Source organism: Scyliorhinus torazame, chromosome 16, assembly GCF_047496885.1.
Source record: "Scyliorhinus torazame isolate Kashiwa2021f chromosome 16, sScyTor2.1, whole genome shotgun sequence".
Lineage (NCBI taxonomy): Eukaryota > Metazoa > Chordata > Chondrichthyes > Carcharhiniformes > Scyliorhinidae > Scyliorhinus > Scyliorhinus torazame.
This window is the reverse complement of record NC_092722.1, coordinates 69,342,249-69,368,210: the sequence shown is the minus strand read 5'-3', so window position 1 is coordinate 69,368,210 and position 25,962 is coordinate 69,342,249. Positions and strand designations below refer to the sequence as shown.

The window sequence follows — 25,962 nt, the reverse complement described above, 5'->3', positions numbered from 1 at the left end:
CCAAGGTCCACACCTCCACCCTATCCCCATAACCCAGCAACCCCACCCAACACTAAGGGCAATTTTGGACACTCAGGGCAATTTATCATGGCCAATCCACCTAACCTGCACATCTTTGGACTGTGGGAGGAAACCAGAGCACCCGGAGGAAACCCACGCACACACGGGGAGGATGTGCAGACTCCGCACAGACAGTGACCCAAGCCAGAATCGAACCTGGGACCCTGGAGCTGTGAAGCAATTGTGCTAGTCACAAGGCTACTGTGCTGCCTGTCTCTCTCACTGGTCTGGTAAACGCAGTCCTCGCTGACCCAGCATGCCCAACACATCATCTCTCTCTCTCTCTGTCCCCCTATCTCTCTCCTCCAGTTTCTCTCTCTCTCTCTCTCTCCCCTGGTCTCTCTATTCCAGTCTCTCTCTCTGTCCCCCGGTCTCTCTACTCCAGTCTCTCTCTCTCTCTGTGTCACCCTGTCTCTCTCCCTCTCTCTCTCTCCTCCAGTCTCTCTCTCTCTCCCCTGGTCTCTCTACTCCAGTCTCTCCCTCTCTCTCTCTGTCCCCCTGTCTCTCTCCCTCTCTCTCTCCTCCAGTCTCTCTCTCTCCTCCAGTTTCTCTCTCTCTCTCTCTTCCAGTTTCTCTCTCTCTCCTCTAGTTTTTCTCTCTCTCTCCCCTGGTCTCTCTTCTCCAGTCTCTCTCTCTCCTCTACTCTCTCTCTCTCTCTCTCCTCCAGTCTCTCTTTCTCTCTCTGTCCCCAGTCTCTCCCTCTCTCTCTCTCCTCCAGTCTCTCTCTCTGTCCCCCGGTCTCTCTCCTCCAGGTTCTCTCTCTCTCTCTCTTCCAGTTTCTCTCTCTCTCCTCTAGTTTTTCTCTCTCTCTCCCCTGGTCTCTCTTCTCCAGTCTCTCTCTCTCCTCTACTCTCTCTCTCTCTCCTCCAGTCTCTCTTTCTCTCTCTGTCCCCAGTCTCTCCCTCTCTCTCTCTCCTCCAGTGTCTCTCTCTGTCCCCCGGTCTCTCTCCTCCAGGTTCTCTCTCTCTCTCTCTCTCTTCCTCCTGTCTCTATCTCTCTGTCCCCGACACATCTCTCTACTCCAGTATCTCCCTCTCTCTCTCTGTCCCATTTTCTTTCCTTCTCTGTCCGCCATCTCTCTGCTCCAGTCTCTCCATCTCTGTGGTAAACCACTGTTGCACCTATATTAGGTGATGTAAGGTAGGACCTGTACTACAGGTTCGCCAGTAGTCCTTGCCTGCTGGCTCCGCCCAATGGGCGGAGTATAAATATGATGTCCTCCATTCAGCAGCCATTTCGCCAGATGCTGTGGGAGGCCACACATCTTAGAGCAATAAAGCCTCAGTTGTATCCAACTCTAGTCTTTGTTCAATTGATCGTGCCTCAATTTATTGCTCTAAGATTTTCTAAAAGATGGACCTCCGTATCAAGCCAGATCGCCTGCAGCTGGATCCGCAATCAAGCGATGCCAAAAAAGACTTTAATCACTGGCTAGCTTGCTTCAAGGCGTTTATCAACTCAGCGACCACTCCTGCTCCGGAGGCTCAGAAGATACAGACCCTGTACTCAAGGTTGAGCTCCAACATGTTTCCGCTGATCAAGGGCGCCCCGAACTACTCCGACGCCATGGCACTTCTCAAAGAAAACTACGCACAGAAAACGAACACGCTCTTCGCCAGGCACGTACTCGCCACTCGCTCTCAACTCCCTGGTGAGTCCACAGAAGACGTCTGGTGGGCCCTAATCCCACTCATCCGGGACTGGGACTGTCAGGCCATTACGGCCACTGAACATTCAAACCTCTTTATGTGGGACGTGTTCATTACGGGGATTGGGTCGGATCTCATACGCCAAAGACTGTTAGAAGGGGCCACGCTCGATCTACCTGAGACGAAGAAGCTAGCGCTCTCTATGACGGTCGCCCCGTGCAACAGTCAGGCCTACCCCCACCCCCCCCCCAGCCATGCGGCCCACCCCTCCTACGCATCGTGGACCCCACAGATGGCCGCCCCAGCGGGGGCCTTACCCAGCCAATACACCTGCGCCACGTGCCAGCCCGCGCACCTCGGGGGTCCCCGATGTTACTTCTGTGGCCAGCAGAAGCACCCTTTAAATGCTGCCCGGCCCGCGCGGCCCTTTGCAAGGCTTGCGGCAAAAGGGGACACTTCGCCGCGGTTTTCCAGGCCCGCGCAGTCGCCGCTAATGCCCCCACCCCCCTAGTCTACACACAATGGCCGCCGCCATCTTCATCTCCCAGAACTACGCGTGGCCAGTGGGCGCCGCCATCTTCTCCCCCTCAGTCCACGTGCGGCCCATGAGCGCTGCCATCTTGTCCAACCCCCGCAACGTGCGGCCCATGGGCGCCGCCATTTTGTCCCCCACAGGATCTTCAGGCGTCGCCATCTTGTCTCCCCCACGGGGCATGGACACCGACAGCATTCAAGGACCTGGGCCCCCCAGGCTCCCCATCATCCGACGCCAGCGACGACCGACCACGACTCGCCTCAGTGACGATCGACCAGTCTCATCCGCACAACCTGGCCATCGCATCGACCAGCGTGAAAATCAACGGCCATGTGACCTCTTGCCTGCTGGACTCCGGGAGCACCGAAAGCTTCATACACCCGGATACGGTAAACGCTGCTCCCTCACGGTACATCCCGCCAACCAAAGAATCTCCCTGGCCTCCGGATCCCATTCCGTCGCGATCCGGGGGTACTGTACGGTCACACTCACGGTCCAGGGCGTAGAATTCAGCGGCTTCAGCCTCTACGTCCTCCCTAACCTCTGCGCTGCTCTACTACTCGGCCTGGAGTTCCAGTGCAATCTCCAGAGCCTAACCCTCATATTCAGAGGGCCCCTACCACCCCTCGTGACCCTAAAGGTCGAACCGCCTTTTCTTTTTGCACCCAGGACAGGACCTTCATCAGGTCCGAGGTCCAGTGGCTGCTTCGGGAAGGCATCATCGAGGCCAACAACAGCCCCTGGAGAGCCCAAGTGGTAGTCGTTAAAACTGGGGAGAAACACAAAATGGTCGTGGACTACAGCCAGACCATCAATCGGTACACGCAGCTCGACGAGTAACCCGTCCAACGCATATCTGATATGATCAATCAGATTGCACAGTACCGGATCTTCTCAACGGTAGACCTCAAATCCGCTTACCACCAGCTTCCCATTCGTAAATCGGACCATCCATACACTGCTTTTGAGGCGGAGGGTCTCCTCTATCACTTCCTCAAGGTTCCCTTCGGCGTCACTAACGGGGTCTCGGTCTTCCAAAGAGAGATGGACCGAATGGTCGACCGGTACGGTTTGTGGGCCACCTTCCAGTACCTAGACAATGTCACCATCTGCGGCCATGATCAGCAGGACCACGATGCCAACCTTGCCAAATTTCTCCACACCGCCACTCTCCTCAACCTCACCTACAACAAGGAGAAGTGTGTGTTTAGTACGACCCGCTTAGCCATACTTGGCTATGTGGTCCAGAACGGAGTTCTGGGGCCCGATCCCGACCGCATGCGCCCCCTCATGGAGCTCCTCCTTCCCATTGCCCCAAGGCCCTCAAACGCTGCCTGGGGTTCTTCTCATACTACGCCAGTGGGTCCCAAACTATGCGGACAAGACCCGCCCACTCATACAGTCCACACACTTTCCCCTGGCAGCCGAGGCACAGCAGGCCTTCGCCCGTATCAGAGCCGATATCGTCAAGGCCGGGATGCACGCAGTAGATGAGACACTGTCCTTTCAAGTAGAGAGCGACACATCGGACGTCGCCCGAGCCGCCACCCTCAATCAGGCAGGCAGACCCGTGGCATTCTTTTCCCGCACACTTCATGCCTCAGAAATTCGGCACTCATCCATCGAAAAAGAGGCCCAAACTATTGTTCAGGCTGTGCGGCATTGGAGGCATTACCTGGCCGGCTAGAGATTCACACTCCTCACTGACCAACGGTCGGTAGCCTTCATGTTAAATAAATCACAGCAGGGCAAGATCAAAAACGATAAAGTCTTGAGGTGGAGGATCGAGCTCTCCACCTATAATTATGAGATTTTGTATCGCCCCGTGTGATAATACCAGGTATTGCAGTACCTGAGAGGTGGATGCCCATTGGCTAGACCTAGGAGTCTACCATTGGCTAACGTACATAGCTCCGCCCTGAGAGGCGGGGTATAAGAACCAATGCCGTCCCAGCAGCCTTCACATTCTGTATTGAAGCTGCTGGGTACAGTTCTAGCTGATTAAAGCCGATTAGTATGACTCTCCTTGTCTCACGAGTAATTGATTGTGCATCAATTTAATCAGCTATTACTTCTGAAAGGATGGTCCTCCGCATCAAGCCGGAGTGCCTTCAGCTCAGTCCCCACGCAGACAACTCCGCCGCTATTTTTATGCACTGGCTGGCTTCATCGACACAGCCGCCGACACCCCCATGGAAAGGCAGAAGATGCACCTTCTATGCTCCCGAGTCAGCCCTGCAATCTACCCTCTGATCGAGGAGGCGGAGAATTATGCTGCAGCCATCACGCTGCTAGAAGGACATTACACCCGTCCTCTGAACCAGGTCTACGCCCGTCACCTGCTGGCAACGAGGAGGCAGAGCCCTGAAGAAACACTGGAGGACTTTTATCGGGCGCTACTAGTGCTGGGCCGGAACTGCGGCTGCCCACCAGTCAAGGGGAATGAGCACACGGAACCTTTAATTCGGGACGCTTTTGTGGCAGGTATGTCTTCTCCCGACATCCGCAGAAGGCTCCTTGAAATGGACACGCTGGGCCTCACTGAGGCACGGGCCATGGCAGGGTCTATGGACGTTGCGTACAAAAACGCACTGGCTTTTGCTCCCGGGCGCACGGCACCCCCCTGGGCTGCGTGGCACCCCGTCGCGGCAGCCCCCCAGACTTTCCCGCTAACCCCGCAGGCCTGCGCCGCTAGACGGCCCATTTTCACCGCCGGCCAACGCTGCTTCTTCTGTGGCCAAGCGAATCATCCCCGCACACGCTGCCCGGCCCGCACCGTCACCTGCAAAGGGTGTGGCAAGAAAGGCCACTATGTCGCAGTCTGCCAGGCCCGCGCCGTGGCAGCGGTCGCCAGCGACTATCATCAGCCTTTGTTCCAGGTCCCGGCCGTCCAAGGCCCACCGCCACCCTCCTACCCACAGGCAACGTGCGACCCACGGGCGTGGCCATTTTGCCCCCCGGCCACCACACTGGGTGGATGGGCGCTGCCATTTTGTCCCTCGCCGACACCATCTTCTGTATCCCAGGACTCCATGTGCGACCCATGGCTGACGCCATCTTGGATGGGGCCTCAAGCCCCCAGCACTGCTGACTCCACGCTGCCTGACCAGAACTCCCCCTTGCTGCAGCTGGCCTCCGTTACCCTGAACCGGCCTCACGCCCCCAGCACCGCCGACTCCATGCTGCCTGACCAGAACTCCTCCTTGCTACAGCTGGCCTCCATTACCCGGAACCGGCCTCAGGCCCCCAGCACTGCTGACCCCACGCTGTCTGACCAGACATTCCCCTTGCTGCAGCTGGCCTCCGTGACCCTGGGCCAGAGTCGGCCCCGGACGCTAGCGAAAGCCACCGCAACGATCGCTATCAACGGCCACGTGACGTCGTGCCTGATGGACTCCGGGAGCACGGAAAGCTTCGTCCACCCCGACACGGTAAGGCGTTGTTCCCTTGTCAGCCATCCCGTAAACCAACGGATCTCCCTGGCCTCCGGGTCACGCGCAGTGGAGATAAAGGGGTTCTGCCTAGCGAACCTCACTGTCCAAGGCAGGGAATTCCGCAATTTCCGCCTATACGTTCTGCCGCACCTCTGCGCAGCCACCCTTCTTGGGCTGGATTTCCAGTGCCACCTACAAAGCCTGACCTTTAAATTTAGCGGCCCTATACACCCCCTTACTGTCTGCGGCCTCGCGACCCTTAAGGTCAACCAACCTTCCCTGTTTGCGAACCGCACCCCGGATTGCAAACCCGTCGCCACCAGGAGCAGACGGTACAGTGCCCAGGACTGGACCTTCATCAGGTCCGAGGTGCAAAGGCTGCTGAAGGAAGGGGTCATCGAAGCAAGCAACAGCCCCTGGAGGGCTCAAGTAGTGGTGGTAAAGACTGGGGCGAAACATAGGATGGTCATTGACTATAACCAGACCATCAACCGGTTTACGCAGCTAGACGCGTACCCTCTCCCCCATATAGCCGACCTGGTAAACAGGATTGCGCAATACAAGGTCTTCTCCACGGTGGATCTCAAGTCTGCCTACCACCAGCTGCCCCGCCGTCATGGGGACCACCAGTACACTGTCTTCGAAGCAGATGTGCGGCTCTACCAATTTTTAAGGGTTCCCTTCGGTGTCACGAACGGAGTCTCGGTCTTCCAGCCTGAGATGGAGCGAATGGTTGACCGGTACGGCTTACGCGCAACATTCCCGTATCTTGATAACGTCACCATCTGCGGCCATGACCAGCAGGACCACGACACCAATCTCTGAAAATTTCTCCAGACCGCGAACCTCCTTAATCTGACCTACAAGAAGGAGAAATGCGTGTTTAGCACCGACCGTCTAGCCATCCTAGGCTACGTAGTGCGAAATAGAGTCATAGGCCCCGACCCTGAACGCATGCGCCCCCTCATGGAGTTCCCCCTCACTCACTGCCCCAAGACCCTAAAGCGCTTCCTCGGCTTCTTTAGCCACTGTGCACAATGGGTCCCTAATTACGCAGACAAGGCCCGACCACTGATCCAGTCCACAACCTTCCCCCTGTCAACGGAGGACGCCAGGCCTTCTGCCGCATCAAAGCGGACATCGCAAAAGCCACGATGCACGCCATCGACGAGTCCCTCCCCTTCCAGGTTGAGAGCGACGCGTCCGACGTAGCTCTGGCCGCCACCCTCAACCAAGTGGGCAGGCCCGTGGCTTTCTTCTCTCGCACTCTCCATGCTTCCGAAATTCGCCACTCCTCGGTCGAAAAGGAGGCCCAGGCCATAGTAGAATCTGTGCGACACTGGAGGCATTACCTGGCCGGCAGGAGATTCACTCTCCTCACGGACCAACGGCCGGTGGCCTTCATGTTCGATAATTCACAGCGGGGCAAGATTAAGAACGACAAGATCTTGCGGTGGAGGATAGAACTCTCCACCTACAATTACGAGATCTTGTACCGTCCCGGGAAGCTGAACGAGCCTCCTGATGCCCTGTCCCGTGGCACTTGCGCCACCGCGCAAGTGGGCCGCCTCCGAGCCCTCCATGAGGACATCTGCCACCCGGGGGTCACTCGTTTCTTCCATTTCGTTCAGACCCGCAACCTGCCCTCCTCCATCGAGGAGGTCAGGACTGCCAACAGGGACTGCCAAGTCTGCGCGGAGTGCAAACCGCACTTCTACCGGCCAGAGAGAGCGCATCTGATAAAGGCTTCCCGCCCCTTTGAACGCTTCAGCATGGACTTCAAGGGCCCCCTCCCCTTCACCGACCGCAACACGTATTTCCTGAACGTGATTGACGAATACTCCCGGTTCCCATTCGCCATCCCCTGCCCGGACATGACCACGACCACCGTCATCAAGGCCCTCCAGGGTATTTTTACACTGTTCGGTTTCCCCACCTACATACCTAGTGATAGGGGGGGTCATCCTTCATGAGCGACGAACTGCGTCAATTCCTGCTCAGCAAAGGCATCGCCTTCAGCAGGACGACCAGTTACAACCCCCGGGGAAACGGGCAGGTAGAGAGGGAGAACGGAACGGTCTGGAAGACGTCCTGCTGGTCTTTCCCGATGGCCGGCAAGACACGGTCTCCCTTCGGGACCTGCCGCCCGCCGGAGCCCCACGCGCACCCGCACCATTGCCCCCACACCCACCCTCCCCACAGCACCTGACCAGAGGGTCAGTACTGCCGCCGCCCCTACTCAGCGCCAAGCAGGCACCGATGCCCCCTACAGGCGCCCCTCCCCTGCCCACTTTTCGCCCCAACAGCGCCGCCTAGGGGTGACGAAGCTGCCAGGGAGGAAGACGCCACGTACTCGGAGCCTCAACCGCCGGGGCCTACACCACGATCATCGCCGAAGCCCAGACACTCCAGAAGGATGACCAGGCCAACCGATCGTCTGATTGCTGCACCATAAAACAATAACAACTTTCTCTGTTACCCTCGACATCATGGTACCTGCAATACCTGGTCCTACCATACAAAAGGCGACAGTAACACTGGCCATCACCCCGCTGGGTCCTTTTTTTAACAGGGGGTGAATGTGGTAATACCAGGTATTGCAGTACCTGAGAGGTGGATGCCCATTGGCTAGACCTAGGAGTCTACCATTGGCTAATGCACATAGCTTCGCCCTGAGAGGCGGGGTATAAGAATCAATGCCGTCCCAGCAGCCTTCACTTTCTGTATCAAAGCTGCTGGGTACAGTTCTATCTGATTAAAGCCGATTAGTATGACTCTCCTTGTCTCACGAGTAATTGATTGTGCATCACCCCGGCAAACTCAACGAGCCCCCAGACGCCCTATCCCGAGGTACATGTGCCAGCGCACAAGTAGACCAACTCCAGGCCCGTCACGACAGCCTTTGTCACCCGGGAGTCACACGGTTGTACCATTTTGTCAAGGCTCGCAATCTGCCCTACTCCATCGAGGACGTACGGACAATCACCAGGGACTGCCAGGTCTGTGTGGAGTGCAAGCCGCACTTCTACCGGCCGGAGCGTGCGCGCCTGGTGAAGACCTCCCGCCCCTTTGAACGCCTCAGCGTGGATTTCAAAGGGCCCCTCTCCCCCACCGACCGAAACACGTATATTCTCAGTGTTGTCGATGAGTACTCCAGGTTCCCCTTCGCCATCCCATGCCCCGATATGACGTCTGCCACCATTAGCAAAGCCCTAAACACTATCTTCGCTCTGTTCGGTTTCCCCGCCTACATCCACAGTGACATGAGTTCCTCATTCATGAGTGATGAGCTGCGTCAGTTCCTGCTCAGCAGGGGTATCGCCTCCAGCAGGACGACCAGCTATAATCCCCGGGGAAACGGGCAGGTAGAGTGAGAGAACGGGACGGTCTGGAGGGCCGTCCAACTGGCCCTATGGTCCAGGAACCTCCCATCCACTCGCTTGCAGGAGGTCCTCCCTGATGCACTCCAGTCCATTCGGCCACTGCTGTGCACCGCCACTAACACACCCCATGAACGTCTTTTTGCCTTCCGCAGGAAGTCCACATCCGGGGTGTCGCTCCCGACTTGGCTCGCAGCTCCAGAACCAGTCCTGCTCCGTAGGCACGTCTAACACCACAAGGCGGACCCGTTGGTGGAGAGGGTGCAATTGCTCCATGCAAACCCCCAGTATGCCTACCCCGATGTCTGCCAGGATACTGTCTCCCTCAGGGACCTGACACCAGCAGGTTCCACACACACACCCTCCACCGGCCCGGCGCCACCCTCCCCTCCCCCGGCGCTCCCAGCATTAACCCCACTAGGACCACCCATCCTTCCCCTGCCCACGCCTGAGGATGAAGATGATTTTGTCACGTTCCCGGAGTCACCGAACATCGGGCCAGCATCGACATCGCCGCCACCGCTACGTCGCTCCCAGCGGAACTTCAACGCATTGGACCGGTTAAACCTCTAACTGGTCCGCCGGACTTCAAAAGACATTTTTTTTCTGATCAAATACTGTAAACATAAATTCATTGCTGTATATAGTTCTCCACCACCCCCGCCGGACTCAATTTTAACAGGGGGTGAATGTGGTAAACTACTGTTACACTTTTATTCGGTGATGTATGGTACGACCTGTACTCCAGGTTCGCCGGTAGTCCCTGCCTGCTGGCTCCACCCGGTAGGCGGAGTATAAATATGCGTGTCCTCCATTCAGCAGCCATTTCGCCAGCTGCAGTGGGAGGCCACACATCTTAGAGCAATAAAGCCTCAGGTGTATCCAACTCTAGTCTTTGTCAACTGATCGTGCATCACACAGTCTCCCTCTCTCTCTCTCTTTCCCCATTCTCTCTCTCTCAGTCCCCCAGTCTCTCTCTCTCTCTGTCCCCCAGTCTCTCTCTCTCTCAGTCCCCCAGTCTCTCTCTTTCTCTCTCTGACCCCAGTCTCTCTCTCTCTCTGTCTCCCAGTCTCTCTCTCTCTGTCCCCAGTCTCTCTTTCTGTCCACTAGTCTCTCTCTCTCTGCCCCAGTCTCTCTCTCTGTCCCCGTCTCTCTCTCTCTGTGTCTCTGTGTCTCCCAGTCTCTTTCCCTCTGTCCCCAGTCTCTCTCTCTCCGTCCCCCAGTCTCTCTCTCTCTCTGTCCCCCAGTCTCTCTCTCTCTCAGTCCCCCAGTCTCTCTCTTTCTCTCTCTGACCCCAGTCTCTCTCTCTCTCTGTCTCCCAGTCTCTATCTCTCTGTCCCCAGTCTCTCTCTCTGTCCACTAGTCTCTCTCTCTCTGCCCCAGTCTCTCTCTCTGTCCCCGTCTCTCTCTCTCTGTGTCTCTGTGTCTCCCAGTCTCTTTCCCTCTGTCCCCAGTCTCTCTCTCTCCGTCCCCCAGTCTCTCTCGCTGACCCCAGTCTCTCTCTGTCTCCCAGTCACTCTCTCTATCCACCAGTCTCTTTCTCTCTGCCCCAGTCACTCTGTCCCCCAGTCTCTCTCTCTGTGTCCCCAGTCTCTCTCTTTCCGTCCCGCAGTTTCTCTCTCTCTCTCTGACCCGTCTCTCCCTCTCTCTGTCCCCCAGTCTCTCTCTCTGTCCCCAGTCTCTCTCTCTCTCTGACCCCAGTCTCTCTCTCTCTCTGTCTCCCAGTCTCTCTCTCTGTCTCCCAGTCTCTCTCTCTCTGTCCCCAGTCTCTCTCTCTCTGTCCCCAGTCTCTCTCTCTGTCCACCAGTCTCTCTCTCACTCTCTCTGCCCCAGTCTCTCTCTCTGTCCCTCAGTCTCTCTCTCTCTGTCCCCAAGTTTCCATCTCTCTTTGTCCCCCGTCTCTCTCTCTGTCCGCCAGTCTCTCTCTCTCTCTCTGACCCCAGTCTCTCTCTCTCTCTCTCTGTCCCTAGTCTCTCTCTCTGTCCCCAGTCTCTCTCTGTCCACCAGTCTCTCTCTCTCTCTCTGCCCCAGTCTCTCTCTCTGTCCCCCAGTTTCCATCTCTCTCTGTCCCCCAGTCTCTCTCTCTGTCCCCAGTCTCTCTCTCTGTCCGCCAGTCAATCTCTCTCTCTGTCCCTAGTCTCTCTCTGTCCACCAGTCTCTCTCTCTCTCTCTCTCTGCCCCAGTCTCGCTCTCTGTCCCCCAGTCTCTCTCTCTGTGTCCCCCAGTCTCTCTCTCTCTGTCCCCCAGTTTCCATCTCTCTCTGTCCCCCAGTCTCTCGCTCTCTCTCTGTCAGCAGTCTCTCTTTCTCTGTCCCCCAGTTTCCATCTCTCTCTGTCCCCCAGTCTCTCTCTTTGTCCCGTCTCTCTCTCTCCGTCGCCCAGTCTCTCTCTCTCTCTGACCCCAGTCTCTCTCCCTCTCTCTGTCCCCCAGTCTCTCTCTGTCCACCTGTCTCTCTCTCTCTGCCCCAGTCTCGCTCTCTGTCCCCCAGTCTCTCTCTCTCTGTCCCCCAGTCTCTCTCTCTCTGTCCCCAGTCTCCCTCTCTCCGTCCCCAGTCTCTCTCTCTGACCCCAATGTCTCTCTCTCTCTGTCCCCCAGTCTCTCTCTCTCTGTCCCCCAGTCTCTCTCTCTCTGTCCCCAGTCTCCCTCTCTCCGTCCCCCAGTTTCTCTCTTTCTCTCTGATGCACTAAGCGTCAAGAAACACAAAGACATGTGAGACTTTAACTAAGGCTTTAATACACTACATAGGAAGCTTACCCGACACAGACGACCCCAGACAAAATGGGTCCGGTCTCAGAAGTTGGGTCTTATACTTAACTCCCGGGGGAGGGGCTAAGGTGGAGCTCTCCATGGCCAGGTCAGGTTACATACAGGTGACCGAACCTCTACAGAGCTACAGTACAATACACAGTACCATACACAGGATTACAGGGCCACGTTACACACAACTATTATATAACTATGTACAATGCTAGGGAAGTACAGTGGTGTATCACCACACTCTCTGACCCCAGTCTCTCCCTCTCTCTGTCCCCCAGTCTCTCTCTCTCTCTGTCCCGTCACTCTCTCTCCGTCCCCCAGTCTCTCTCTCTCTCTCTGACCCCAGTCTCTCTCACTCTCTGTCCCCCAGTCTCTCTCTGTCTCCCAGTCTCTCTCTCTGTGTCCCCAGTCTCTCTCTCTCTCTGTCCCCCAGTCTCCCTATCTCTCCGTCCCGTCTCTCTCTCTCCGTCCCCCAGTCTCTCTCTCTCTCTCTCTGACCCCAGTCTCTCTCTCTCTCTGTCCCCCAGTCTCTCTCTCTCTCTGACCGCAGTCTCTCTCTCTCCGTCCCCCAGTCTCTCTCTCTGACCCCAGTGTCTCTCTCTCTCTCTGTCTCCCAGTCTCTCTCTCTCTGACCCCAGTCTCTCCCTCTCTCTGTCCCCCAGTCTCTCTCTCTCTCTGTCCCGTCTCTCTCACTCCGTCCCCCAGTCTCTCTCTCTCTCTGTCCCCCAGTCTCTCTCCGTCTCCAAGTATCTCTCTATGTGTCCCCAGTCTCTCTCTCTCTCTGTCCCCCAGTATCCATCTCTCTGTCCCCCAGTCTCTCTCTCTCTCTCCCACCCCAGTCTCTCTCTCTCTCTGTCCCCAGTCTCTTTCTCTCTGTCCCCCAGTTTCCATCTCTCTCTGTCCCCCAGTCTCTCTCTCTCTCTCTCTGTCCCCCAGTCTCTCTCTCTGTCCCCCAGTTTCCATCTCTCTCTGTCCCCCAGTCTCTCTCTCTCTCTCTGTCCCGCAGTCTCTCTCTCTCTGTCCCCCAGTCTCTCTTTCTCTGTCCCCCAGTTTCCATCTCTCTCTGTCCCCCAGTCTCTCTCTCTGTCTCTGTCCCACAGTCTCTCTCTCTGTCCCCAGTCTCTCTCTCTGTCCCCCAGTCTCTCTCTCTGTCCCGCAGTTTCCATCGCTCTCTGTCCCCCAGTCTCTCTCTCTGTCCCCCAGTCTCTCTTTCTCTCTCTCTCTCTGACCCGAGTCTCTACCTCTCTCTCGCTCTCTGCCCCCAGTCTCTCTCTATCTCTCTCTGTCCCCAGTCTCTCTCTCTCTCTCTCTCTGTCCCCCAGTCTCTATCTCTCTCTGTACCCCAGTTTCCATCTCTCTGTCCCCCAGTCTCTCTCTCTCTCTCCCACCCCAGTCTCTCTCTTCTCTGTCCCCAGTCTCTCTCTCTCTGTCCCCCAGTTTCCATCTCTCTGTCCCCCAGTCTCTCTCTCTGTCCCCAGTCTCTCTCTCTCTGTCCCCCAGTTTCCATCTCTCTCTCTCTGTCCCCCAGTCTCTCTCTCTGTCCCCCAGTCTCTCTCTCTCTGACCCCAGTCTCTATCTCTCTCGCTCTCTGCCCCCAGTCTCTCTCTATCTCTCTCTGTACCCAGTCTCTCTCTGTCCCCCAGTCTCTATCTCTCTCTGTCCACCAGTAGCTCTCTCCCTCTGTTCCCCAGTCTCTCTCTCTCTGTCCCCACTCTCTCCCTCTCTCTGTCCCGTCTCTCCCTCTCTCTGTCCCCCAGTCTCTCTCCCTCTCTGTCCCACAGTCTCCCTCTCTGTCCCCCAGTCTCCCTCTCTCTCTCGCTCTCTGCCCCCAGTCTCTCTCTATCTCTCTCTGTCCCCAGTCTCTCTCTCTCTCTCTGTCCCCCAGTCTTTATCTCTCTCTGTCCCCCAGTAGCTCTCTCCCTGTCCCCCAGTCTCTCTCTCTGTCCCCCAGTCTCTTTCTCTCTCTCTCTGACCCCAGTCTCGCTCTCTCTGTCCCCCAGTCTCTCCCTCTCTGTCCCCCAGTCTCTATCTCTCTCTCGCTCTCTGCCCCCAGTCTCTCTCTATCTCTCTCTGTCCCCAGTCTCTCTCTCTCTCTCTCTGTCCCCCAGTCTCTATCTCTCTCTGTCCCCCAGTAGCTCTCTCCCTCTGTCCCCCAGTCTCCCTCTCTGTCCCCCAGTCTCCCTCTCTCTGTCCCCCAGTCTCTCTCTCTCTCTCTGTCCCAAAGTCTCTTTCGCTCTGTCCCCGTCTCTCCCTCTCTGTGTCCCCCAGTCTCTCTCTCTGTCCACCAGTCTCTCTCTCTCTGTCCCCCAGTTTCTCTCCCTCTCTCTCCTCCCCAGTCTCTGTCTCCAGTATCTCTCTCTCCTCTCGGTCTCTGTCCCCCAGTCTCTCTCTCTGTCCCCAGTCTCTCTCTCTCTGTCCCCCAGTATCTCTCTCTTTGTCCCCCAGTTTCCATCGCTCTCTGTCCCCCAGTCTCTCTCTCTCTCTGTCCCCCAGTCTCTCTCTCTGTCCCCCAGTGTCCATCTCTCTCTGTCCCCCAGTCTCTCTCTCTCTGTCCCCAGTCTCTCTCTCTCCGTCCCCAGTCTCTCTCTCTCTCTGACCCCAGTCTCTCTCTCTCTCTGCCCCACAGTCTCTCTCCCTCTGTCCCCCAGTTTCCATCTCTCTGTCCCCCAGTCTCTCTCTCTGTCCCCAGTCTCTCTCTGCCTCTGTCCCCCAGTCTCTCTCTCTCTGTCCCCAGTCTCTCTCTCTCCGTCCCCCAGTCTCTCTCTCTCTCTCCGTCCGCCAGTCTCTCTCTCACTCTGTCCCCCAGTCTCTCTCTCTCTGTCCCCAGTCTCTCTCTCTGTCCCCCAGTCTCTCTCCCTCTCTGTCCCGTCTCTCCCTCTCTCTGTCCCCCAGTCTCTCTTCCTCTCTGTCCCCCAGTCTCTCTCTCTGTCCCCAGTCTCTCTCTCTGTCCCCCAGTCTCTCTCCCTCCTTCTCTGACCCCAGTCTCTCTCTCTCTGTCCCCCAGTTTCCATCTCTCTGTCCCCCAGTCTCTCTCTCTCTCCGCAGTCTCTCTCTCTCTCTCTGTCCCCCAGTCTCTCTCGCTGTCCGCCAGCCTCTCTCTCACTCTATCCCCCAGTCTCTCTCTCTCTGTCCCCAGTCTCTCTCTCTGTCCCCCAGTCTCTTTCTCTCTCTCTCTGACCCCAGTCTCTCTCTCTCTCTGTCCCCAAGTCTCTCCCTCTCTGTCCCCCAGTCTCTCTCTCTCTCTCTGTCCCCCAGTCTCTCTCTCTCTCTCTCTGTCCCCCAGTCTCTCTCTCCCTCTGTCCCCCAGTCTCTCTCTCTCTGTCCCCCACTCTCTCTGTCCCGTCCCTCCCTCTCTCTGTCCCCCAGTCTCTCTCTCCCTCTGTCCCCCAGTCTCTCTCTCTCTCTGTCCCCCACTCTCTCTGTCCCGTCCCTCCCTCTCTCTGTCCCCCAGTCTCTCTTCCTCTCTGTCCCCCAGTCTCCCTCTCTCTATCCCCCAGTCTCTCTCTCTCTCTCTGTCCCAAAGTCTCTTTCGCTCTGTCCCCCAGTCTCTCCCTCTCTCTGTCCCCCAGTCTCTCTCTCTGTCCCCCCCAGTCTCTGTCTCCAGTATCTCTCTCTCCTCTCGGTCTCTGTCCCCCAGTCTCTCTCTCCTCCCCAGACTATCTCTCTATCTCTCTCCTCCCCAGTCTCTCTCTCTCTCTCTTCACCTGTCTCTGTCCCACTGTGGTGATACCAGGTATTGCGGTACCTGAGAGGTGGATGACCATTGGCTGGACCCAGGAGCCTACCATTGGCTGATGTACATAGCTCCGCCCTGAGAGGTGGAGTATAAGAACCAATGCCATCCCAGCAGCCTTCACTTTCTGTATCGAAGCTGCTGGGGAACAGTTCTAGCAGATTAAAGCCTATTAGTTATGATTCACCGTGTCTTGAGAGTAATTGATTGCGCATCAATTTAATCTGCTACAACTTCAGTGAAGGGATGGATCTCTGTGTCAAACCAGAGTGCCTTCAGCTCAGCCCCCACGCGGACAACTCTGCTGCTATCTTCAAACATTGGCTGGCGTGCTTTAAGGGCTACCTCGACACGGCCGCCGACACCCCCACGGAAAGACAAAAAATGCACCTTCTACGCTCACGGGTCAGCCGTGGGATCTACCCTCTGATCGAGGAGGCGGAGAATTATTCTGCGGCGATCAAGCTGCTAGAAGGACACTAGATCCACCCTGTGAACCAGGTCTACGCTCGTCACCTGCTGGCGACTAGGAGGCAAAGCCCCGAGGAAACGTTGGAAGGCTTCTACCGAGCACTGCTGGTACTGGGCCGAAACTGTGGCTGCTCGCCAGTTTCGGGGAACGAGCACACAGAACTTTTGATCAGGGATGCTTTTGTGGCAGGTATGATTTCCCCCGACATCTGCCGCAGGCTCCTAGAAATGGACACTCTTGGACTGACTGAGGCACGGGCCCTGGCGGGGTCCATGGACGTTGCGTATAAAAGCGCACTGGCTTTTGCTCCTGGGCGCACGACGGCCCCCTGGGCTGCGTGGCACCCCTCTGCGGCAGCCCCTCAGATCTTCCCCCTGACCCCGCAAGCCTGTGCGGCGAGACGGCCCGCTACCACCACCGGACAATGCTGTTTCTTCTGCGGGCAGGCGAATCATCCCCGCCCGCGCTGCCCGGCCCGCACCGCCACCTGCAAAGGGTGCGGCAAGAGGGGCCACTATGTCGGGGTCTGCCAGGCCTACGCCGTGGCCGCGGTCTCCAGCGACTATCGGCAGCCCCCATTTCAGGCCCCGGCCCTTCAAAGCCCGCCGTCACCCCCCTATCCTCAGGCCGCGTGCGATCTGCGGCCGCGGCCATTTTGCCTCCCGGCCACCACGCTGGACGGGTGGACGCCGCCATTCTGTCCCTCGCCGCCACCATCTTCTTTTTCCCCGGACTCCATGTGCGACCCATGGCTGACGCTATCTTGGATGGGGCCTCAGGCCCCCAGCACAGCTGACTACACGCTGCCTGACCAGAACTCGAACACTCCATTACTGCAGCTGACCTCAGTAACTCTGGACCAGAGTCGGCCCCGGACGCTTGCGAAAGCTACAACGACGATCTCCATCAACGGCCACGTGACGTCGTGCTTGATCGACTCCGGGAGCACGGAGAGCTTTGTTCACCCCGACACGGGAAGGCGCTGTTCTCTTGTCACCCATCCCGTAAACCAGAGGATCTCCCTGGCTTCCGGGTCACATGCGGTGGAGATAAAGGAGTTCTGCCTAGCGAACCTCACTGTCCAAGGCAGGGAATGCCACAATTTCCACCTGTACGTCCTGCCACACCTCTGCTCAGCCACCCTCCTTGGGCTGGATTTCCAGTGCCATCTGCAAAGCCTGACCTTTAAATTTGGCGGCCCTATACCCCCCCTTACTGTTTGCGGTCTCGTGACCCTTAAGGTCGACCCGCCTTCCCTGTTGTGAACCTCACCCCGGATTGCAAACCCGTCGCCACCAGGAGCAGACGGTACAGTGCCCAGGACCGGACCTTCATCAGGTCAGAGGTCCAAAGGCTGCTGAGGGAAGGGGTCATCGAAGCAAGCAACAGCCCCTGGAGGGCTCAAGTTGTGGTGGTAAAGACCGGGGAGAAACATAGGATGGTCATTGACTACAGCTAGACCATCAACAGGTTTACGCAGCTGGATGTGTACTCTCTCCCCCGTATAGCCGACCTGGTGAACAGGATTGCGCAATACAAGGTTTTCTCCACGGTGGATCTCAAGTCTGCCTACCACCAGCTACCCCTCCGCACTAGTGACCGCAAGTACACTGCCTTCGAAGCAGATGGGCGGCTCTATCACTTTTTAAGGGTTCCCTTCGGTGTCACGAACGGGGTCTCGGTCTTCCAACGAGAGATGGACCGAATGGTTGACCGGTACGGCTTACACGCAACGTTCCCGTTCTTGATAACGTCACCATCTGCGGCCATGACCAGCAGGACCACGACACCAATCTCTGAAAATGTCTCCAGACCGCGAATATCCTTAATCTGACTTACAATAAGGATAAATGCGTGTTTAGCACCGACCGTCTAGCCATTCTGGGCTACGTGGTGCAAAGTGGAGTCATAGGCCCGACCCTGAGCGCATGCGCCCCCTCATGGAGTTCCCCCTCCCTCACTGCCCCAAGGCCCTAAAGCGCTGCCTCGGCTTCTTCAGCTATTATGCTCAGTGGGTCCCCAATTACGCCGACAAGGCTCGACCCCTGATCCAGTCCACAACCTTCCCCCTGTCGACGGAGGCCCGCCAGGCCTTCTGCCGCATCAAGGCAGACATTGCTAAAGCCACGATGTGCGTCATCGACGAGTCCCTCCCCTTCCAGGTCGAGAGCGATGCGTCCGACGTAGCTCTGGCGGCCACCTTCAACTAGGCGGGCAGGCCCGTGGCTTGCAGGTTAGGTGGATTGGCCATGATAAATTGCCCTTAGTGTCCAAAATTGCCCTGAATGTTGGGTGGGGTTACTGGGTTATGGGGATAGGGTGGAGGTGTTGACCTTGGGTATGGTGCTCTTTCCAAGAGCCGGTGCAGACTCGGGCTGAATGGCCTCCTTCTGCACTGAAAATTCTATGTTAAATTCTATGTTTTCTTCTCCCGCACTCTCCATGCTTCCGAAATTCGCCACTCCTCGGTCGAAAAGGAGGCCCAGGCCATAGTAGAAGCTGTGCGACACTGGAGGCATTACCTGGCCGGCAGGAGATTCACTCTCCTCACGGACCAACGGTCGGTTGCTTTCATGTTTGATAATGCACAGCGGGGCAAGATTAAGGACGACAAGATCCTGCGGTGGAGGATCGAACACTCCACCTACAATTACAGATCTTGTACCATCCCGGGAAGCTGAACGAGCCTCCTGATGCCCTGTCCTGCGGCACTTGTGCCACCGCACAAATGAACCGCTCCAATCCCTCCACGAGGACCTCTGCCACCCTGGGGTCACCCGTCTCTGTCATTTTATCAAGACCCGCAACCTGCCCTCCTCCATCGAGGAGGTCAGGTCCGTCACCAGGGACTGCCAAATCTGCGCGGAGTGTAAACCGCACTTCTCCCGACCAGAGAGAGCGCATCTGATAAAGGCTTCCTGTCCCTTTGAACGCCTCAGCGTGGACTTCAAAGGCCCCCTCCCCTCCACCGACCGCAACACGTACTTCCTGAACGTGATTGACGAGTACTCCCGGTTCCCATTCGCCATCCCCTGCCCCGACATGACCACAACCACCGTCATCAAGGCCCTCCAGGGTATCTTTACACTGTTCGGTTTCCCCGCTTACATTCACAGTGATAGGTGGTCCTCCTTTATGAATGACGAACTGCGTCAATTCCTGCTCAGCAAAGGCATCGCCTCGAGCAGGACGACCAGTTACAACCCCCGGGGAAACGGGCAGGTAGAGAGGGAGAACGGAACAGTCTGGAAGACCGTCCTGCTGGCCCTGCGGTCCAGGAATCTCACAGTCTCCCGCTGGCAGGAAGTCCTCCCGGTCGCCCTTCATTCCATCCGGTCGCTGCTCTGTACGACCACAAATCAGACACCTCATGAACGTCTCCTTGTTTTCCCCAGGAAGTCCTCCTCCGGGACCTCGTTCCCAACCTGGCAGGCGACACCCGGACCCATCCTGCTTCGGAAACATGTGAGGGCGCACAAGTCGGACCCGTTGGTCGAGAGGGTCCACCTGCTGCACGGCAACCCCCAGTACGCCTATGTGGCGTTCCCGGGCGGCCGCCAAGACACGGTCTCCCTTCGGGACCTGGCGCCCGCAGGAGCCCCATGTGCCCCTGCACCAGTGCCCCCACCCCCACCCTCCCCGCAACACCTGAACGGAGGGTCAGTACTCCCGCCACCCCTGCCTCGTCCCGAACAAGCGGCGATGCCCCCTACAGGCGCCCTCCCCGTCCTGCCCACTTTTCGCCCCAACAGCGCCGCCTAGGGGTGACAAAGCTGCCTGGGAGGACGACACCACGTTCCCGGAATCGCAACCACCGGGACCCCCATCAGGATCACCACCGAAGCCCAGATGCTCCAGAAGGACGACCAGGCCACCCGATCGACTGATTGCTGCACCATGAACGCTTTGCTATTACCCTCGACATCACGGCACCTCAATACCTGGTCCTACCATGCGAAAGGCGACATTAACGCTGGCCATCACCCCGCCGGGCTCTTTTTTTAACAGGGGGTGAATGTGGTGATACCAGGTATTGCGGTACCTGAGAGGTGGATGACCATTGGCTAGACCCAGGAGTCTACTATTGGCTGATGTACTTAGCTCCGCCCTGAGAGGTGGAGTATAAGAACCGATGCCGTCCCAGCAGCCTTCACTTTCTGTATCGAAGCTGCCGGGCAATAGTTCTAGCAGATGAAAGCCTATTAGTTATGACTCACCGTGTCTTGAGAGTAATTGATTGCGCATCACCCACTCTCTCTCTCCACTCGGTCTCTGTCCACCAGTCTCTCTCTCTCTCTAATCCCCAGTCTCTGTCCCCCAGTCTCTCTCTCTCCTCCCCAGTCTCTGTCCCCCAGTCTCTCTCTCTCCTCCCCAGTCTCTGTCCCCCAGTCTCTCTCTCTCCTCCCCAGTCTCTCTCCTCTTGGTCTCTGTCCCCCAGTCCCTCTCTCTCCTCCCCAGTCTCTCTCTCTCCTCCCCAGTCTCTGTCCCCCAGTCTCTCTCTCTCCTCCCCAGTCTCTCTCTCTCATCTCGGTCTCTGTCCCCCAGTCTCTCTCTCTCTCTCGCCTCCCCAGTGCCTGTTCCCAGTCACTCTCTCTCTCTCTCTCTCCTCCCCAATCTCTGTCCCCCAGACTCTCTCTCTCTCTCTCTATCCCCAGTCTCTCTCTCTCTGTCCCCCAGTCTCTGTCTCTCTCTATGGCCTAGTCTCTGTCGTGTTAGGTACACTGGTCTAACACCAACCAGACACCTCACCAACGTCTCCTTGTCTTCCCCAGGAAGTCCTCCTCTGGGACCTCGCTCCCGACCTGGCTGGCAGCACCCAGACCCATCCTGCTCTGAAAACACGTGCGGGCGCACAAGTTGGACCCGTTGGTCGAGAGGGTCCATCTGCTCCATGCTAACCCCCAGTACGCCTACGTGGCGTACACCGACGGCCGACAAGATACGGTCTCCCTACGAGACCTGGCGCCCGCCGGAGCCCCACGTACGCCCTAGCCACCAGTCCCACCCTCCCCTCCACCACGGCACCTTACAGGTGGATCGGTCCTTCCACCGGCCCCGTCTAGGCCCCCCCACCCACCGATGCACCCCGCAGGCGACCCTTCCCAGGTCAACCGTTTTCCCCACCAGCGCCGTCTAGGGGTGTCAAAGCTGCCACGGAGATCGAAGCCACGCTCCCGGAGTCACAGGCGCCCGAGCCTCCACCTGAGTCGCCACCGAAGCTTCGACGATCACAGAGGACGACCAGGATCGACTGATTGCTTCATTTGAAATTGTAAACTGTCAATTTAAATCATCAATTGTAAATAGTTATCAGAATTGTAAATAGTTACAAAACGCTGTACGGAGGTATTACGGTACCTCCATAACTAATTCTACCACGTTGCCATGTTTGTAGTATCAGGCCACCACCCCCGCCGGACTCTCTTTTTTAACAGGGAATGAATGTGGTATTAGAGGTATTACGGTACATGGTATTGTAGCCACCTGAAATGGCTGATTCCCTATTAATTTGGCCAAAACCCGATTTAAAATGGCTAACCGAAAAGGCTGATTGGAAAAGCCAAAGCAGCTGCAGACAGAATAGCGTATTCGGCTCTGGGGAAGTCGGCCCAGATCGATACTCAGGGCTATTAACAGCCCATCAACCCAGACATCTGCAATTTAATCGGCTATCCCCGGGAACAATTGCAACATATTAGCAATTGAATACCGGGCCAGACCTGTCGGCGCCTGCAGTGGCCGAAACAAAGACAGGTGAACGACCACCCCACGATCGAGGAATCGCCCCGTTATCGGACATATCGAACCCAGTGATTGGGGACAGATCCAATCACTTGGGACTCAGGGTCAAGTGCCGCCCCAAGAGGCGGGAAGCCCCTGGGCCCTATAAAGTGAGGGGCCAAGTTCAGATCGCTCTCTCTCTCCCTTCTTCTCCTTCTCGAGACCTTCGCAAGAACATCGACCAGAAACTGTAAGTTTGACTCCAGCGATCGCTACCCGATAAAGACTCCTAGCCATCGACCCGTATCAGCCTTTTTGAATCCCGCGGGCCAGATCCAATTCGATAAGCGCTTTGTTTCCCTGACCTGGTGGGCCCTTCCTAAAGTTAAGTATTGGCCAGTAGTGGTAGGTTTCTATATAGATAGTAGGATTATTGTGTAAGCATTAATTGTTGTATATAATAAATGACCGTTGATTTCAATCTTACTAAGCGGTGTGCTGACTTATTAATCATAACTCGAGCTTGAACCACGTGGCGGTATCAGAAAGATACCTGGCGACTCGTGAGCAAAGGTGACATAATCAGAGCTAATAAAACTAAGGCTAAAAAGAGCAACAGTATGCTGGAGCACCATTGGTGGAAACTGTATGCTTTCTATTTGTTAAGATGTATGGTAGCTCCGCCCTGCTAAGCGGGGTATAAGAGCCCGTGCCGCCCCAGCAGCCTTCAACTTGTACCTGAGCTGCTGGGGGAAACATCTAGCCTATGAAAGCCTTCAGTTGGACTACAACCTCGCTTTAGTGGTCATTGATCGTGCATCAGTACACTGGTCTAACACTGGCTGCAACTGGTGCAGCTTAGGTCAGAAAAATACTCCGGACCTTGAAGTTAGTTCGCTCAGGTTTATTGAACTAATAGCACAGTTAGCACAGTTCTCTGTGAGTTCGACTCTGCTAACTTAAGTGTGGTTACTCTGTCTGACTAAACCAGACTAGCTCTTAGCCACGTGGTGGAGGTGTGAGATTGTAACAACACCCTTGACTGACTCTCTAGATGTTCATCAGTGGAAAGAGGCGGAGTGTGAGTGCCTCGTGTCATTTATAGTCAGATCCCATCCCTGAGTGTCCTGTCTGCTTATTGGTCATGTCCTGTTCTCTGTGGCCATTCGCTGCTTGTCTGTATATCATTATGTGTGTGTCTGCATATCATGACAGTCTTTTCCTTTCTCTGTCCCCCCAGTCTCTCTTTCTCTCTCTCTCTGTCCCCCAGTCTCTTCCTCTCTCTGTCCACCAATTGCTCTTTCTCTGTCCCCCAGTCTGTCTCTCTCAGACCCAGTCCCTCTCTCTCTGTCCCCATTCTCTCTCTCTCTATCCCCATTCTCTCTCTCTGTCCCCCAGTCTCTCTCTCTGTTCCCCAGTCTCTCTCTCTCTGACACGTAGTCTCTCTCTCTGTCACCAGTCTCTCTCTCTCTGCCCTCGAGTCACTCTCCCTCTGTCTCAATCGCTTTCTCTCTGTCCACCAATTGCTCTTTCTCTGTCCCCCAGTCTCTCCCTCTCTCTGTCCCCAGTCTCTCTCTCTGTCCCCAGTCTCTCTCTCTGTCCCCCAGTCTCTCCCTCTCTCTGTCCCCCAGTCTCTTTCTCTCTCCGACCCCAGTCTCTCTCTCTCTCCGTCCCCAGTCTTTATCTCTCTGTCCCCCAGTCTCTCTATCTCTGTTCACCAATTGCTCTTTCTCTGTCCCCCAGTCTCTCTCTCTCTCTGACCCCAGTCTCTCTCTCTCTGTTCCCATTCTCTCTCTCTCTCTATCCCCATTCTCTCTCTCTGTCCCACAGTCTCTCTCTCTGTTCCCCAGTCTCTCTCTCTCTGACACGCAGTCTCTCTCTCTCTGTCCCCAGTCTCTCTCTCTGCCCTCGAGTCACTCTCCCTCTGTCCCAATCGCTATCTCTCTGTCCACCAATTGCTCTTTCTCTGTCCCCCAGTCTCTCCCTCTCTCTGTCCCCAGTCTCTCTCTCTATCCCCAGTTTCTCCCTCTCTCTGTCCCCAGTCTCTCTCTCTCTGTCCCCCAGTCCCTCACTCTCTCTGTCCCCCAGTCTCTCCCTCTCTCTGACCCCCAGTCACTCTTTCTCTCTGTCCCCCAGTCTCTCTCTCTCTCTCTGTTCCCCAATCTCTTTCTCTCTCTGTCCCCCAGTCTCTTTCTCTCTCAGTCCCCCAGTCTCTCTCTCTCTCTGTCCCCCAGTCTCTTCCTCTCTCTGACCCCCAGTCTCTCTCTCTCTATCCCTCCCAGTCTCTTTCTCTCTCAGTCCCCCAGTCCCCCTCTCTCTCTGTCCCCCAGTCTCTCCCTCTCTCTGACCCCCAGTCACTCTTTCTCTCTGTCCCCCAGTCTCTCTCTCTCTCTCTCTCTCTGTCCCCCAATCTCTTTCTCTCTCTGTCCCCCAGTCTCTTTCTCTCTCGGTTCCCCAGTCTCTCTCTCTCTCTGTCCCCCAGTCTCTCCCTCTCTCTGACCCCCAGTCTCGCTCTCGCTGTCTCCCAGTCTCTCTTTCTATCTGAGCCCCCAGTCTCTCCCTCTCTCTCTGTCCCCCAGTCAATCTGTCCCCATTCTCTCTCTCTGTCCCCCAGTCTCTCTCTCTCTCTGTCCCCCAGTGTCTCTCTCTCTGTCCCAGTCTCTCACCCTCCTTCTCTCTCTTCACAGTCTCTCTCCGCCCAGTCTCCCTCGCCCCAGTCTCTCTCTTTCTCTATAGGGCAGCACAGTAGCACAAGTGAATAGCACTGTGGCTTCACAGCGCCAGGGTCCCAGGTTCGATTCTCCGCTGGGTCACTGTCTGTGCGGAGTCTGCACTTTCTCCCAAGGTGCTCCGGTTTCCTCCCACAGTCCAAAGACGTGCAGGTTAGGTGGATTGGCCATGCTAAATTGCCCTTAGTGACCAAGAAGGTTAGGAGGGGTTATTGGGTTCCGGGGATAGGGTGGAAGTGAGGGCTTAAGTGGGTCGGTGCAGACTCGATGGGCCGAATGGCCTCCTTCTGCACTCTATGTTCTATCCTCCAGTCTCTGTCTAACCAGTCTCTCTCACCCACTCCCCCCATACCCAATACTCACCCTCCTGCTCTCACTGCTGTGAGCATGAGGCAGACGAGAATTCCCCAAGCCTGCATGTTGCTGCTCACTCTCCCTGAGCCCCCGACAGACTGAGCCTCTCAACCCCCGAACACCCCCTGTTAAAGAAGTTTGACAAGGTCACTGGACAACATTTCAACATCAGCTCTGAGCCCACTCAGTAAACACTAAGATCCTCCTGTTTACAGAACGCAAACTCAGGTTACTGTTTAACTTGGCAGCAGAGAGAATGGGTATTTACATTGAATTTACAGTGCAGAAGGAGGCCATTCGGCCCATCGAGTCTGCACTAGCCCTTAGAAAGAGCACCCCACTTAAGCCCACACCTCTACCCTATCCCTGCCCCATAACCCAGTAACCCTACCCAACCTTTTTGGACACTATGGGCAATTTATTATGGCCAATCCACCTAACCTGCACATCTTTGGACTGTGGGAGGAAACCGGAGCACCTGGAGGAAACCCACGCTGACACGGAGAGAACGTGCAGACTCCGCACAGACAGTGACCCAGCGGGGAATCGAACCTGGGACCCTGGAGCTGTGAAGCAACTGTGCCAACCACTGTGCTACTATGCTGCCCGGGTGTGAGAGAGATAGGAACAGAGAGAGAGAAGGTGAGGGGGGGGGGGGGGGGGGGGGGGGGGGTGAGAGGGAAGCAGGGCAAAAGGGAAAAAGAGAGAGTGAGCGACTTCAGTAACTTCATTGCGATGTTAATGTAAGCCTACTTGTGACACTAATAATAAGAAAGTAATTATTATGAGAGGGAAATGGGGAGGCATTGTGAGTGGGAAATGGAGTGAAGGGGAGAGAGACAGAGAGGGGCATGAAGAGAAGAAGGGATGGAAAGATAGATAGAAAGACAACGAGTTTGAGGGACAGAGAAAGAGTCAGAGGGCATGATTCTCTGGAAAGATTTCTAAGTGTTGTAGCAAGTGGGAACTGCTGCGACCTTCCGAACGGTTGGCCCAGTGAGGCCGGCAACGTTATCTAACATTAATGGTCCACTTAGCAAGGTCCCACAGGCTTCTCGCCACGAATGAAGTCTCGACAACCAATTCGCCAGTCCCCTGTTAACAAGGTTGAGCAGCCAATCCCAACCAGCTCGCAACA

General features: G+C 56.4%; 1 protein-coding gene across 1 annotated transcript in view; it reads right to left on the bottom strand.

The window, feature by feature from the left end:
* LOC140392865 (alpha-2-macroglobulin-like) overlaps window positions 1–24,944 on the bottom strand; it is a 305,968-nt gene extending 281,024 nt beyond the window's left edge. Inside the window, exon 1 of the mRNA XM_072478608.1 lies at window positions 24,834–24,944. Coding sequence (XP_072334709.1) covers window positions 24,834–24,889 — 56 coding nt within the window. The 5' untranslated portion in view covers window positions 24,890–24,944. The remainder of the gene's footprint in view (window positions 1–24,833) is intronic.
* Between the last annotated feature and the right edge of the window lie 1,018 nt (window positions 24,945–25,962).